General features: G+C 36.0%; 1 protein-coding gene across 8 annotated transcripts in view; it reads left to right on the forward strand.

Moving 5' to 3' along the window:
• Window positions 1-1,132: 1,132 nt before the first annotated feature.
• The window catches only part of LOC145683247 (carboxypeptidase inhibitor SmCI-like), a 94,715-nt gene continuing 79,864 nt past the window's right edge, over window positions 1,133-15,983 (forward strand). For 2 of the 8 annotated variants that reach the window (XM_081754618.1, XM_081754614.1), the window contains exons 1-2: window positions 1,133-1,317; window positions 15,157-15,238. Coding sequence is in view for 6 of the 8 variants with exons in the window: in XM_081754614.1 (XP_081610740.1) it covers window positions 15,157-15,238 (82 nt within the window). In the remaining 2 variants the exon portion in view is untranslated. Of the gene's footprint in view, window positions 1,318-9,894; window positions 10,210-15,156; window positions 15,239-15,983 lie in introns of those variants that run through there. The other 6 variants (XM_081754617.1, XM_081754615.1, XM_081754611.1 and 3 more) reach the window with 4 other exon arrangements.

The following is a 15,983-nucleotide window of genomic DNA, read 5'->3' on the forward strand; positions in this document are numbered from 1 at the left end:
GCTATATAACTTAACGTGGCAGTCGATGATGAAGTGTCAACTCCAATTGCCCCTGAGTTAGATACGTATATACATTTTAATTAGTAATATAACAATATACTAATGAAAACTGTGAATAGAGAGACCTGTGAACTGTGTGGAGAGTCGGTTTGGGTACAAAACCTCGCAGACCAACACTTCGCGTGGCCAAGATCTCTTGACCCAAAACCTAGCCTGACCAAAGCCTCACGGGCCAAAGTTTAACCGGCAAATATTTCTCCTGCTTAAAATATCGCCGCTAGAAATCTCGTGTTCCTAAATCTCTCCTGACCAAAACCTCGCCGTTCAAAATCTCACCATACTCACAATTTCGCCTCCCACATAGCACACGACGGCCCTAGGACGTCCTATTTTGATCCCAGTTATCCCATATAGTTCCCGGGATTATCGGACAATGAGAAAACATCCCATTTACATCCTGCATGGAACGTCCTAAAGGATTTCCTCGTGGGATATCCACGGGACATCCGGGATGGATAGAAGATCCCAGGGAAATCCCACGCCGGACTCACCTAGGACCACATTATCCCACGATTTACCAGTGGATATCTCTTTGAAATCTTGTTCAATATCCCGTTTTTCAAGATAGTAGGGGACACCTGGTTATCCCGCGGACTTCCTATGGATGTTCCGGGAGCAAATTTGGATGATTCTGGAATGTCCTGTTGTCCATTGAGGATCAGTCCGCTTGCTATGTGGGCTGGCTAAAACCTCGCGTTTCTGCCTGTAATTAGTTCTCCTTAATTAACCGTTTCTTACCAAAATCAAAGACAAACATTTTTCTTGCATTAAGGTCCTCCCATTCAACGTATTCCCCCAAAGATCAATATACTTTTCACAACGATATTGCAACATTTCTAACTCTTGCAAATAGGTCTTGTCCTGCTGTGCAAACCAGCCCTCCACCTAAGCAATGAGTGCCTCATCGGATGAAAGACGTTTGCCTTTGAAATGTGTTTTGAGATGTGGTGTAATGCCCCTCTTTATTCTAGTTATTTTATTGGTAATATTTTTGAGATTTTGTATATCAATTTTCTTTTTATAAATCTGGCAACTCTAAAGTTTCCATCTTCCGCTGGCGCGAAAAGGAAGTAACGCTGGGTACTAAAAACATACATAATGCTGTGATCAGGAAGCTCAATTTCAGCTTGAAAGAAAAAATCCTTTAATAACTCAATCATCTAAAACTGTTGATCACAAATTACAATATGAATTGAAGAGCAACACAAGGACTCTCGTACTAGTTAATTTAATGTGGCTTATGATGTTAAAAGTGAAGTAAGTTGAGTTTCAGTATTCTTATTAGCTTCGCACACGTGAGCTTGACTGTAGTGTTTAACTTTTCAATGCATTTACATTTTTCCTGGAATCTAGGCAATGAAGATCTGTCCTATTTAGTGTAGTGTTACGTCTAAGAAGTGTCGTTTACTATGATTTGGAAACTATTTTTGGACCTTTTCTTCAGCGTCTTTAATAACATAATAATGTCTGCGTAAATTTCGTCGTGGAGCCCTTATCCAGTTGATATCTTATCCAATTCCAAGAAGTCAGTCAATTTATTTCTAATATTTTTAAATCTAGTTTGGCATTATTTCTCAAGCAATATAACTTAACTAAAAGTATGTTTGACAGACAGCATCACGTTCTATCCTTTGTTTTTGTTGTGTGCAAAATATCAAATCAGCTCATATGTTTAACTGTCTTTCATTCAGCACATTTCGTTTCTGATTTTGAAATGCCATTGGAGAGTAAATATTTTTATGCGTCCAGCTTATGAATGCAGTCCCAAAGTTTGCAGATAGCTTCTCCTGTCTGCAACTGTGACTTCATCTGGACTGGATATTAGAGAGTTTACGAACTTATGGATTTAAGGCCCACCGGCTGTTCTGGCTATGTTCCGCCCCGTCTTTTTATGGATGATCAGCTACTCCTTTACATGGATTTATCTTTGCCGCTTCACCTGCTGTGCGCCGCCCTGAAATGGAACTCTGTACCAAAACGTATGTCCAGCCATGCTTCTAGATCATGTCTACCAGCTTCACCTGCTGCCTACCTGCTGTTTTTAAAAGGAACTTTCCACCTAAATGGAGTGTTTATCTTCCAGAGAATTAACTTTCTTAGTATAGATGATGTTTATTGGTTTCGCCTGTTGTGCACTTCTGCAATTTTTGTAAAGCTTGAGAGTTCTCCGTGGCTGAGTGGATAAAATCGTGGATCGATAACTAAAAGGTTAGTGGTTCGTAACCTGGCTAGGAAGCTACAGATTTTTTAAATTCTTAATTTTCAAGATCTTAAGATCTTTCTCTCCCTTCGTAATCATCTGATGCTCTAGAAAGAAATCTCAATCTTAATTCAACAACTGCCTAATGTGATCCTCGCAGTTCGGAATCTTTCCTTCTTCTGTTTCACAAAGTCACAATTTTCATCATAATACGGATAATGTCCGATCATTTTTTCTCTAATTCTAAAGTAGTATATGTAAATCATTCCTTTCTGTCTTTATATTTGAATCTTTCTCTCTCTCAATGTCGCCTATGAACTGTTATGGCTTGGAATCAAACGTTCGACTCTTGAAACCAAATGTAAGCACTCTAGCAATATCCTATCGTAACTAAATAGGTTTGTTGCTAAAAGCAGCGTCATTTTAGATTTTGCCCGGGTCCGTGGGAGGGAGGCGGATATTCTCCGCCGACATAATAGTTTCGTTTTTTATTAATAAAACAATGAAATGAAATCTAGTTTTCCGTCCCACGATTATGCAGGGAGGATAAAGGAGAAGGTGACGATAAGCAATGAAGGAAATTGCGGAATGAGAAATTTGGAGGAAAGGGTAGAACCACGCTCACGGTGTTTCTCCACCCCAAAGTTTACTTAGCGTGAGCTGGGATCGAACTTTATTTTATCACATTACTACACATTTGATTAATCAATATGTATTTCTCAAGTTCAAGGGAGGGGGTAAGTTTTCTTTTCTGTCCAAATGGCACCAACTGGAACATTTGCTTGTAATTACTGACAAGAAATAAATAACACTCATTGCAGTCGGTAGTTTTTAGAGCTCTGCGTCCGCATTACATACTTTGTGATGCACAAAACCTACTGGCATGATTAACAATTATAGAATTCACAAGGAGCATCTTCCTAAGTTGATGTGATATGTATCCTTTGAAGAGGGAAAGAAATGCAAATAAGGGTGTTTATGAAGCTATGGGAACATTTTGTGACGTTTTGTTTTATTCAGGCTCTAGAAAGGCATTTCAGAACAAACGAAAGAAAGACGGTTTAGAGCGATAAACCTTGTAAACTGGTTGCTGTTTTTTTCCGTCTGAATGTAAAGAGTACATTACGTCACACAACGCTTTATACAGGGAGAGGTGGAGGGGAGGGTGAGTTCTGTTGAATACCTGAAGTAACTAGTCGATGAGAAATTTCGGAATGCATAAGCACACGGTGTAAGACTTTGTTCCTAAGTTGGACAAACTTTTTGTAATATTTTCTATGCTTCGAAGTGTACATACAGGACATGAATATAGGATGAAATAATTTGAAGCAATGCAGGGTGTTTCAAAATGAATATTTGCATTTTCAAACTTTGGAGTATCAAACGAATGAGGAATTCAAACAGTTTTGTACACACGCATGTACACGTATTGTTTCCTCTATCTGCCGTTAGGAAGAGCTAGTATCAAATATGGCGGCTAGAAAGGAGAAAGCGTTTTGTGTTTTAATTTTGCAAAGATTGAATCTGTAGTTACGGTGCAACCGTCTATGTTGAAAATTTTAAGAAGAGCTTGCAACTACGTCCTTATTTCAGTGATGCTAGTTTGAGGGAAGTTTTCCGCGGCGTAGGGAAATTTAGCAAAGAATTTTTTAAGAAGGGAAAAAGGGAAATTTTGCGAATATGAGGGAAAATTAGGTTTTCAACAAATGGTATGTTACTAAGCACTGCGGTAGTATAACGAAAAATATTGGCATTCTTTCCAGAATCCCACACACAAAGTGACAAACTTTTTTTTTTCTCACAAACCTTCCGCGGCTTGGCTTGAGGGTGTTATTATAGAAGATAACATTGAAGTCATAACAGAAGATCAAAAGCACAAATGTATGTTATAGAGACATGAGCACAGTATGATAATCCATAGATATTGTGGAGAGGCAGTGTGAAAGGATGTTGGTACTCCCAAGTTATGCAAATGAGACAGTATAATTACTAATTGAAGCGCTTCGAGGTTAAAGGTGTTATGTTACATTTTTCGAAATGTTGCATTCTGGCTGTTCATGCACGTGTTATATGCTACTCATGCTACCTAACACATTATTTGATGAGTCCTCGTCCTAGTGCACATATTTAGAAACGATGAAGGTGGTATGTTAACGGACAAAGTTGTGAAAGTAAATTTTCCCATCATATTCAATTTGTTACATACCACCTTTATCCTCCAAGCGCTTCAATTAATATTTAGTATTTTAATTTAATGTCGCTAGAGCAAAGAATAAGACTTCTGATTTCCAAATACATATTAATATTGAATAATTTAATAGTTAAACTGACAGAACTCTGATGGCGTACAATTTTGACTAATCTCATTAAGCGGAACAAAATTAATTGAATTAAATTTTAGTCTCAGGGTCTTTTCCTGTGGTTTCACTTCTTGGAAAGAAATGCCGAACATCTCACACACAAGGTATCAGAAAAGATAAGGACAAACTCATAAACTGCTAATACTTCTGCACGCCTACCTGCCTGAAAAGAAAAGAATATGTTTAAATAATGTATCCCATACCCATGGCCATGCGGTGCGGGGGGAGAGCGAGGCGACGGCCCGGTCGCCGAAGTAAGGGGACGGAAAAATCGGGAGAAAAAGGGGCAAAGGAAAGGAAAAATTGCTTGGAATATATGTATGGAGGCGCCGTCGTATACTCTCGCCCCGGGCGCTGATTTTCCACGGCATGCCACTGCACATACCTTGTTGTCTCCTCAGGGTAGACAGATGTGCAATCCAAATCCGTTTTGATAAAATTTTAATGAAGCACCAAAAAAAAAAAAAAAAAATACAGTTTCACAAGCACTGACTTTTATAGAACAGGTTCACTGAATATACTCTCGCAAAATAATAATAAAATAATAATAAAACTAAATTTTGACTTACGTTTCCGGAAACTTTAATTACTAATTAGTTTTGCATCACCTTATAATTCTTAATTTCTTGTTACTCCCTCGAAGGTCTTGGTCTTCCCAAACAAGGCTACCACGATCCTGTCTATTGAAGAACTTGCCTCTGCCCATTGGCAAGCCAACTCATAGTCTTCTTTAATAACCTTATTTAATATCCTTTTTGCTGGATTCAAGGACTGGCTAACACACAAGAATGCTGGTAACGATTCTGTTAATTACCGTTAATAGATCAGCTTCGATAAGTATTAGTAATTGACTTTTGGAATAAAACTGCAGGTACTCTATCTGCACTTGACTAAATGTGGAGTAAATTAATATTCTGGCGAATTCACAAAGTTTATTTTATGTCTGCTAAATTTAATATTAAACTCTATTCTGAAGGCATAGCTCTGGAATTTTTTCTGAAGTTTCAACTTAAACAGCTGTTAAAATGCTTTTATATCATTGTTCATAGAATCATTCACAGCTGGCCACTGATAGTAACGACTTGTAAAGATTATCTTTATTTTTTTTAAACTGCTTTGCTGATAACTTTTAAATTCACTTATCACTATACTCGGATAATATTGGAAGTTCAAGAATATCCAGTTTACGTCTTTTTCGTTTACGGTCCCTATCAGGATCCTGCCACCTACTGTCGGACAATTTGTCCATGCCGACCAGATGCCGCGGTCGGATTACCAGCGCCGGACACCGGCGCGTCTTTTCGCGCGATTTTCGACAGCGATGAATAGTTGCCTGCCGAGCAGTCGGCAAACAGCCGGAAATGAGCATTAAATGCGTCGGCGCCGCCGTCGAAAACAGGACGGCATAAGGAGTTGGCAGAGGGTCGGAAAGAGGCCTTTCCGACTGTTTTGCCGACTCTGACGGTCGGCAAAGAGTTGGCAAAGGGCATTTTATTTTACGATTTTCGACCGCTTGCCGCCTCGGCAAATGGGTCGGCATCTTTGAACAAGTAGATCGTTGTGCCGCCGCGGACGGGTGCCGGCTGCCTCCGGCGGCCCACCACCGTCGACGGCGGCAATCCCTCTTTCCGACCGCGACTTCCTGATGGGGGTATAATACCAAACAGTTCGATTCTGAGAGCCATCAGCTAATTAGACTGTCCACATTATGTGTTTAAATTTTAACCACTCGAAACCTTTTAAAATCTCTACAAAGAGTTTTTCTCCGGTATTAGATCGTTGAAGTATTTCGTGGAAATATGCAATTAAATATCACTACAATAACTAACAAACATACGCTTGAGATTAATCGAAGATTTCATTTTTACTAATTAGATCTACTCTTTTAAACTAACTGTAGAAACCACAATGTTGCATCTATTTGAATTGACGGTCAACTAACTCTTCTTTGCCCTCTGCAGTATATTTACAAACACCCAAAAACTAAGAAAAGGATAGGCTCGCATCGAGCTACCTGTCATTTTTATGACGGAGTGACAGACGAATCGAGTTATCATTCCTGGGCACAGGATGTCTGAAAAAACAACTATGCACCTATTTTCATTTATGCTGGCTCTAATTTACGTTGTCTTGTTAATCAAGATTGACAACACTACAGAGCAAACTTAAGGATAAGATCTGTTTTATGGCAATGCTGCTTTGAAATAAACACCCTGTATTTTGTAACCAAAGTACAAAATTACTTTAAAAATTACGAATTTATGATCAGAAAGACATGGTTCAACCATAAAAGCAAACTAAATATTTTAATGGTAATCCTATCAATGCTTGCCCATTAAAGGATTTAAAGATGTGTTCTTTGAAATATTTGACTAGAGATATTCAATGCCAGGTCAGTAGGAGTTATACAGGTATTACAATTTCAGGTAAGAAAGCATCGAATAATAAAGCAATTTGTGCTGCCAGTGCTGATTCCTTGAGTCATAAAGCGAAGTTTATACCTAAGAACCTCAATGTTATTCTCGAGAAGTAGAACGTACACAATCATAACTTATTCAGCTGGTTGAAGCGATTAAATAAATCTGCCAAATAAGTCAACTGGGCTGGCCAGAGTTAATCACGGATATAGATCAAATTTGATGGTGTACCTAAAAAATACCTGCACTTCTGAGCCAAGCTATAATTTACAAACTTTCGTAAATTATCTAATTTCTGTGTATGTATATGGTGTCAACAAGGGGAGAAAGGAAATTAGCAACATTTGTTTCTGTTTTCTGTTCTGGTTTAGTGATTAATGCGATTGGCTGAAGTAGACTGTGGTAGCCAATCAGCAAACAGGAATTCTTTCACTGTGTCTTACATATATAATCTGTCATTACCTGTTTATTCATAGCCTCTGATGAAGCCAAGTGGATAGTTGTCGAAACTGTTACACGTTAACAATTTTTATAATAAATGTTTTTTTGTGCCCAGCGGGTAGTTTAAATTGGATTTAAGGGAGAATGTTTATTTATAGATTTCAATAATACAGAACTAGATTACTTATTTAGCTATAATTAACAATTTGTATTACATACTTGACAGTAGTGTAAAGCGAAATAAACCTATAAAATTACGTATTTTACGTAGGTTCTTACATATTGTTGCGATGTGTCTTCTCTCAGATGTATAACTTTACACTACTTTCAAACATATAACACAATTTGCTAATTATGGCTAAATAAGTTAACTAGTTGTGCATTATTGAAATCTATAAATAAACAATATTTTTCCGTCATTATTATCATTCGACTTTTTATCGAGATAGCGCAGTGGCTGAGAATAATAACAAATATTACGCCTACCGAAGTTATTTCTATACATCAACATTGTTTTAATAGTTCATTTTCATTTTAGTAACAAGTCGAAAAAGGTGGCCTGATGACGCAGCAACTGTCTTTGATTTAATTGAAATATTGCCTCCTGCTATCCATGAAAGCGTCTTGATACTAACATTTTCTTACATTTAAATTCAACTTTCCAATTTTTTTAGTATATCGACGGTGCAAAACCTCGTAACTCAACAAAACCAAACTTTTCAATAAAAGCGTTTTGCTTTCAAGTTTTCTACATGGGAACACTGTTATAATTCGTGATGATATTTTGTTAACCATTTAAAGTATTATCCATTTAAAGTATTAACTATTTAATGTATTAACCATTTAAAGTATTATCCATTTAAAGTATTAACCATTTAATGTATTAACCATTTAAAGTATTATCCATTTAAAGTATTAACCATTTAAAGTATTAACCATTTAAAGTATTATCCATTTAAAGTATTAACCATTTATAGTATCCATTTAAAGTATTAACCATTTAAACAATTAAAATTGTCTTTTCAAGTAGAAAAATTGAAAACGAAACGGTTTTATTGCTCTTTTGAAAAGTTTGGTTTTGATGAGTTACGAGGTTTTACACTTTCGCCGTCGATATTCTTATACAGAAATTTTAAAAATAATGATATAAATTAATGAAGAAAAAAAATCATCACTGCTAGTATGAGCGTCATCACTCCCGTGTTTTTGTTTGCTTAAAGCTTCGAACATTTTCAACTTTCCCTACAAAGTCAAGAAAAAACAATTTGAATAAGATAATGTCATTAAATTATTAATTTTAGTAGATCTTCATGTTTTGATGTGTCCTCAATACGTTTATGTTTTGTTTTTCTTTAACACAATGTACAAATAATTACGTCTTTCATTTTCTCGCCTACGATAACTTCAAAATCTTTTCAACTATACTCTTCAAATTTGGTGAGCACAATCTATTCATCAATCTCTAGAATTGTTTTCATTTTGATAAGAGTTGGACGGTAATATAAAATGATAGAGTTTGACTAAAAAATCTCAAGTCACTTTGCACGTTTAATTTTATATGCAAATTTATGAAAGAGAATATTGTGAAAATATTAGACTGGATTTAATACTAGCCCACAATTGACATTTTTTCCCCGAAGTAATAGAATATTTTAGTGCAACTTTGCATTAATTGTATGTCCATCTAGCAGCAGTTCGTGTACCACTGGTGGCATGCATATCATACTTTGATAAACTATGGCATAGTTTAACGGACGTACCAATACACTAATATTACAATATTATAAATCCCACTTGCCTGGTTCTAATAAATGAGAATTTATTCTAACTAACAAACTCTATGTAACTTTTAGTGCTCCTCAGGTGGTACGTGTTTTGAGTACTTGTGTTTCTTAAATTGCATACCTAGCGTGGGCACAGCACCTACATTTCTAGACGTATCTGCGCACTTTCCATCAGATTCGCCCTGACAAGAACCGGAATAGATGAAAAGTTGAATTGTAGTTGCCGCCTAACATAGATTCGTACGTTTTTTTCGCAATTGTCTTTCTTCGAATACATACTTACTGCCTATAATGCTGGAAGATATATTCGTTTTTATTCACACAAATTAGCAGTTTAAGTATGCAGGTAGTAGACATACGCCAACGAATTAGAAATGTACCAGGCATTAGCATATTATTTTCATGCAAAAACATGATCTTGTGTCTATCTAAATCGGTTTTCAATTGGAGTTCAACCCAGAGAGAGCCAGCATTTAAAGTAAAAACTAACATCCTTCTGTACAGAGTGATACTCTCTGATTTTTATCATTACGAGAGTGTTTTTTTTTAATTAGTACTTATCAGAACTATTCAGAAGATTTTTCATCATAAGTATTGGTAACACTGTATTGCGTTGGTATTTTAATGTATACTTTATTTAATTAAGTGTAAACTTTAATAAATCTAATTGCACAACATAATCTAAAACGAGGAATTTATACAATAGTATGATGTCAATAAAAGTTTATTACGAATTCATAAACGCTGCATGGATTTTTATGACCTCAGCAATTACGGAAATTCACGCTTCAATTACAGAAGAATAATCTACTAACTCTCGGTGTTAGTGTTAATCAATCCGATTTACTGACTCTAACTTTTTGCCCAAAAGCATACCAGTCAGTGGATTATGTGCCAATTTAACAACGATGCATGTTTCTTGGATCACATACGCTATTTCGTTTCAGGTAATGTATGAACGTGAATGTGTTATAACGTTATATATTATGTATAAGAGAAAAATTATCTGGAGAGAGTAATTTCCTCTGATTATAGCCTTGGATTATTGGTTGTAGATAAATAGATTGATTATATTCCACGTTATATGAGTTAACATTTCAATATGCTAACTATGTTGACATCAAAATGTTTAAGTGTAAATTCTACAATTTTATTGCCGTTTAACAAAATTCCAAAGATACAATTTATAATACTCGATATACACCATTGAGTTTAACTAACTTTAAGAGTACAACCACATGCGTAGTGCTGTAGAAATGTATTGTCTTTATAAATATAATATGACTGTTGTATCGTAACTACATATTAAGGTAAAAACTGAAACTTATGTATACACGCATCAAGTGTTCTATTGTTACATTAGCAAGATCATAGCATAGCACCTGGTTAGTTAGGAGACACAAATTATGATAAACTGTGAAACTTTGTTCAACTATGCTATTATCTAGACATAAACCACAAATTAATCAATTGATTGCATCAAGCAAAACAGACCGTTTGGCTTTTCGGGAAAGTCGCTTCTGTACAAGTCTTGAAAATTGACACAAAAATAATTAAATGACGTTACACGGTATGTCATACATTGCCAATTTGATGCAATTTATTATGTTTATTCCATTGTAATAGATTATTTATTTGAATTAGTATAAGTTTAAACTAAAGGTTTAACTTTACTTTTACAAATAAAAGAACGGCCATTAACGACTCAATTGGGGGTGCTCATGTGAACCTCAGCTCAACAGAATGAGTCGAAAATAAACTTCCGTCGTGGATCAGTTATGGTGTTGCACTACACATTTCAAACAATCTATCACTCAGTATTAAGTTGCGTTAATTTGAAGCAGTAACGTTCAAAATGTTTCTTGCTATTTTTGTTCTTAGCCTCTTGAACAACCAATACAAAATGAAATGAAATCTTCAAGTTTTTCGTCCCACGATTATGCTGGCTATGCTAAAAGAGACGGTGAAGGTGAGAAATGAATGAAATGGTGGAATGAAGAAACTGGGAGGAAACGGAGAGAATCCTAAGAAAACTCACATATACGTTTTTTGTCCACCACAAAGCTCACTTGACGCGAACTGGGATCGAACCGAACAATCAATAGAAAATGCACTCTCCTTAATTAATAGAACTGCATTTCTCGAGGTTCAATACTTTTGTTGGTATCACAAACTACTGGGGAAATGAAACACAACATACTCATGACGTAGCAAACAGGAGGCACTAGTCTATAAGTTTATGTAGCACTGAAATAAGCTGTTGCTGTACAAATGATGCACGAGAATTTTGCGAGTCATATCTCGTCCGATAGATCTTTAAAAACTAAAGAGCGTAGTGCCAAAAGATTTTACACATCGGTCACCGTATTCAAAATGGTGGCCAAGACATGGTGCCTATATCATATAAAACGACCAGTGCCATTAGTGAGAAAACGGTTGGAGATAAATGTACAGAATAAAAAGTGAAACAGGAAAATGGTAAGAGATACGTCGAATGATGATGTTGTGGTGACTCCAGGACCGCCCTTCATGGGAGCCCAGGGCCCAACTTTGAAATTTTAAATGGAAACGTGGGTCGAGCGATATTTCTTTAAACACTAAACAGCGTTGTGACAAAACATTTTTCATTAGGATCACCGTTTTAAAATTGGCCGCCAAAACATGGTCTTTGTATCAGATAAAACGTCCAGTACCATTAATATGATAAATGAACCGTACAAAAGCTCAAATAGGAAAGGTCATTGGGCACATTGAATTGTATTGTCGCACTACGCCCCGGGGGCCCCAGAGCCAAATTCAAAATGTTAAATGGAAACATGAGGTGAGAGATACCTCGCGCACATTGCAAAAACTGTTTTGCATTTCAGTTGATTGATTTTTGCATGAAATCATTGCATGCAATAAAATGGAAGATACCATTCAACAGGAATTTTACCTACTTTCTCTCATTACAGATACATCTATCTCTTATAAAAACACATTTCAGATAATTTTGTTGCGTAGATTCAATTTCCAAAATCTAAGGCTCTAATTTGCAATTTCACCATTCCTTCCCACTTCAGAGAAGGGAGTTTGCAGCGAAATTTTTCTAGGAATTAGATTTCCTCCTTTGCATTAAGTCACTTTTATTTTTAATCATCTTTTTATTTGCTGCATCGTTCTCGAGCCGCCGAATAATAAATACCCTCTGTGATTTCCTATACGAGTTTTATTCAGTTCATTTATCTCCAATCGTTTTCATACTAATTGTACTGGACGTTTTATTTGATATAGGCGCCATGTCTTCGCCGCCATTTTGAATACGGTGACCGATATGAAAAATCTTTTGGCATTACGTTTTTTAGTTTTTAAAGATCTATCGAACGAGGTACAACTCGTCCCATTTTTCCATTTAAAATTTTAAAGGTGGGCCCTGGGTCCTTATGAAGGATGGCTCTGGGGAGCACTATGATAACACCCTTCGATGTGCCTCATAGCATTTTCTATTTGAGTTTTTGTTTGGTTCATTTTTGTTGAAAAGTTTTCGAGATAGTCTTTCGAGTGGAAAGATTAAAATGGGTCACCCTATATATATATATATATATATATATATATATATATATATATATATATATATATATATATATATATATATATATATATATGGTTTTCAGTTTCTAAAAAAGGAGTGGGTTTCATTATAGGATATTTTTGTGTTGAAGTATTTACTTATTTTTTATTTATTGGGCATTGTTCATTCCGCCTTTACATTTGATTTTTCTGCTATTATTATAAAACTACCTGTTAAATTTGATCTGATATTGCAAAATAAATCAGACATGAGGAAATTCAAAATTTATATTTTCTTTCTTTCTTTGTGAATGTTTTTAATTTTATATCTGTAGTGACTTGTTCAAGATATTGACTATTCAATTCTTTTTGAATAGCCGTGTAATTTTAGCTATAGTTGATAATAAAGTGAACCAATATAGATTTTCATTAGCCAATTGAGAACTTTATTGCAATGCAAAATATTAAAATGTCTAATATACCGTTGCCATTATAGGCTTTTGAAAGCAAGGTAGGTGACCAAAAATTTTTTTTGGAAGAAGATGGATTTAAAATGTTTTCCATTTAAATGTCACTTTTCCAATATTATCTTACATTGATGTAAGTAGAACTACGTATTAGGTATGTTCGGAGATTTTGAATCAAAAGACCAGAGTGGTGTTTCAAGCATAACACACCGCATACTGATTGCTGAGTACTGAGTATTCCGTTTTAGTAAAAGTCTATGGAGATTTTCAGAATTTTTAGCTATACTGGATACTCTTTAGTTAGCATTCACGGTTAGATTAGTTGCCTGTATTCTAGTTTGGTGACGGGGGCGCGATGGCTCAGTGGTAGAGCGTTCACCTCCGGTGCTTGGGGTCCCTTGTTCTATCCCAGCTCGCTCCGTGTGGACTTTGTGGTGGACAAACTGTGCTCGTGGGTTTTATCGGGGTTCTCCCTTTTGCTCCCACTTCCTTCATTCCACCATTTCATTCATTTCTCATCATCACCGTCTCCTTTAGCCTAACCGGCATAACCATGGGACGTAAAACTTAAAGATTTCATTTCATTTTCAAGTTTGGTGTCCTTTCAGTGCAGAAGCTATATGTTTAATGTCTGAATTTGAAACACTGGTACTTGTAGTTTGTCAATCTGAGTCTCCTACACAGAATATGCGTGTACTAACCAAATAGAAGCGAGGGAGTTTATCCACGACATGGTCTACAACATTACACTGCCCAGTACTGTCATCTCATTCAACAGGCATAAAGTTACAACTATGGAAAAATACCTGAAATAAGAATGTTATATGTTATTATGGATAAGGAAGAACATTAGTATGCAAATTTTACATTTTATTAAATATGCGATCTTCAATACAGAATGAAGTATTCAATATAGGCCTATGCGTATAATGATGGCTTGAGAATAGTTCATTGATTGATTGATTTTTGAGATTAACGTCCCTTTCAGCAGCGAGGCTATATGAGACATGGACCTATTGATTAACGTGGAATCCGAATCACATGGGCTTCCGCCGGGAACCAAACCCGGGTATCCCACGCCAAAGGCGCGTATGCTAACCGCTTAGCCACGGAGGAGCTCTTGACTATAGTTGATTTTGAGTTTAACGTCCCGTTCAGCAGCGAGGCTATATGAGACGTTTACCTAATGATTAACAGGGAATCTGAATCACCATGAGCTCCCGAAAGGTTTCCCACGCAAAGGTATATAATGATGGCATAGTGTGTCACTTCCATATAAAACATTCTGAGGAATGTGTTATGCTAATGGAAGCTTTATCGCAAACAAGATATTGCAATTATACTCTCAGAAATTTGTGTCTCAAATACAATATCTTATTATGAACATGTATCAATGATAAACTTTGCATCACAAAATAGGTAATTTACATAACTTTTTCGGATACATATTATATCATTAACATAATTTTTCTACTATATACTTCCTGAGACGAGTTAGTTTTAATTTTTATTTTATTGTAGGCAATCACAGTTAGTTAATATCTGAAATCTTTTGTTTCATTTGTTATTATAAAATTGATACGTCTCAAATATTAACAGTATGGACAAAGCATAAAATGGCATAACGTGAAAAACCATATTAAAAGTAACAATTTGACATTTTAAAACAGGTAAGACATGTGGACTGTTGTAAATAATGTTAGTTTAGGTTCAAAATTCGTGTTTTGTTACTGGAGTTGTAAATCATGAACGAAAACTAGAACTTTTGACGGTAAATCAAATAATATTCTAGGTTTTAAGTCTTAACATTCATGATTCTTTAAAATAACGTTAGCTGACTATGAAATACTATAACCCGAATAATTACTTCTTCTTAAGATGTTTCTTGCAGTACGAGGGAGGAACGTAAACTTACAGAGGATTGGACCGTTATCTGACACTCTGTGGGAGAACTATATGCGTAAGTAGATCTTATATCATTGGAACTCATTTGATTCAAAATTAATTTTAAAGCAGAAACAGGCGTAGTATTAGCGTATTTTTACTATTCGAAAACCGGATATTGTCTTGAGATATGAGTCACACAAAGAAGAATGTGTTGCAGATTTCTTTTTATCATTCTGCCGTTAGTAAGCATGTAACTTAACCCGTAAGTAGTCGCGCCATTTTTTGTAACGTAAGTACTCGCGTGGGGGTGCCACAGACCCCCATATTTTTTTTGTTGTTTTTTTAGCTGTTAATTGAAATATTGCGGTGAGAATTGCTAGTGACATTTTTTATAACCTTTCTTTTCGGGCCTTGATAGAATGCTTGTTCTATTTTAGGAAGTTACTGTAAGTGGCAGCAGTATAACCAACTCCATTTTCAAGAAAATCATTAAGGAAACTTGCTGGGGGTCCAGGAGACCCTACACGCGAGCACTTACGGGTTAAATAAGAATAATTCTTATTTGTTCGGTGCCAGTAACGATGGTTAGAGGAGTAACATGCATCTTAGGACCAAGTATTATACACGAACTGTAGGTCACAACAGGCCAGTATCCAGGGAGGTCTGGGAGGAGCCGGTCCCCTATGAAATTTTTGCTGTCCCCTCCTAAAATTTTCACGGTAGGCTTGCAAATGAATTATAATAAGGTTGGATCGGGCCCCACCACACTTCAGCCGGCCCGACCCTACAGTTTTGGGTTGGCCACCAGCGTGGGTCAC

The sequence above is a fragment of the Thermobia domestica genome, chromosome 4 (assembly GCF_964235325.1).
Source record: "Thermobia domestica chromosome 4, izTheDome1.hap1.1, whole genome shotgun sequence".
Taxonomy (NCBI): Eukaryota; Metazoa; Arthropoda; class Insecta; order Zygentoma; family Lepismatidae; genus Thermobia; species Thermobia domestica.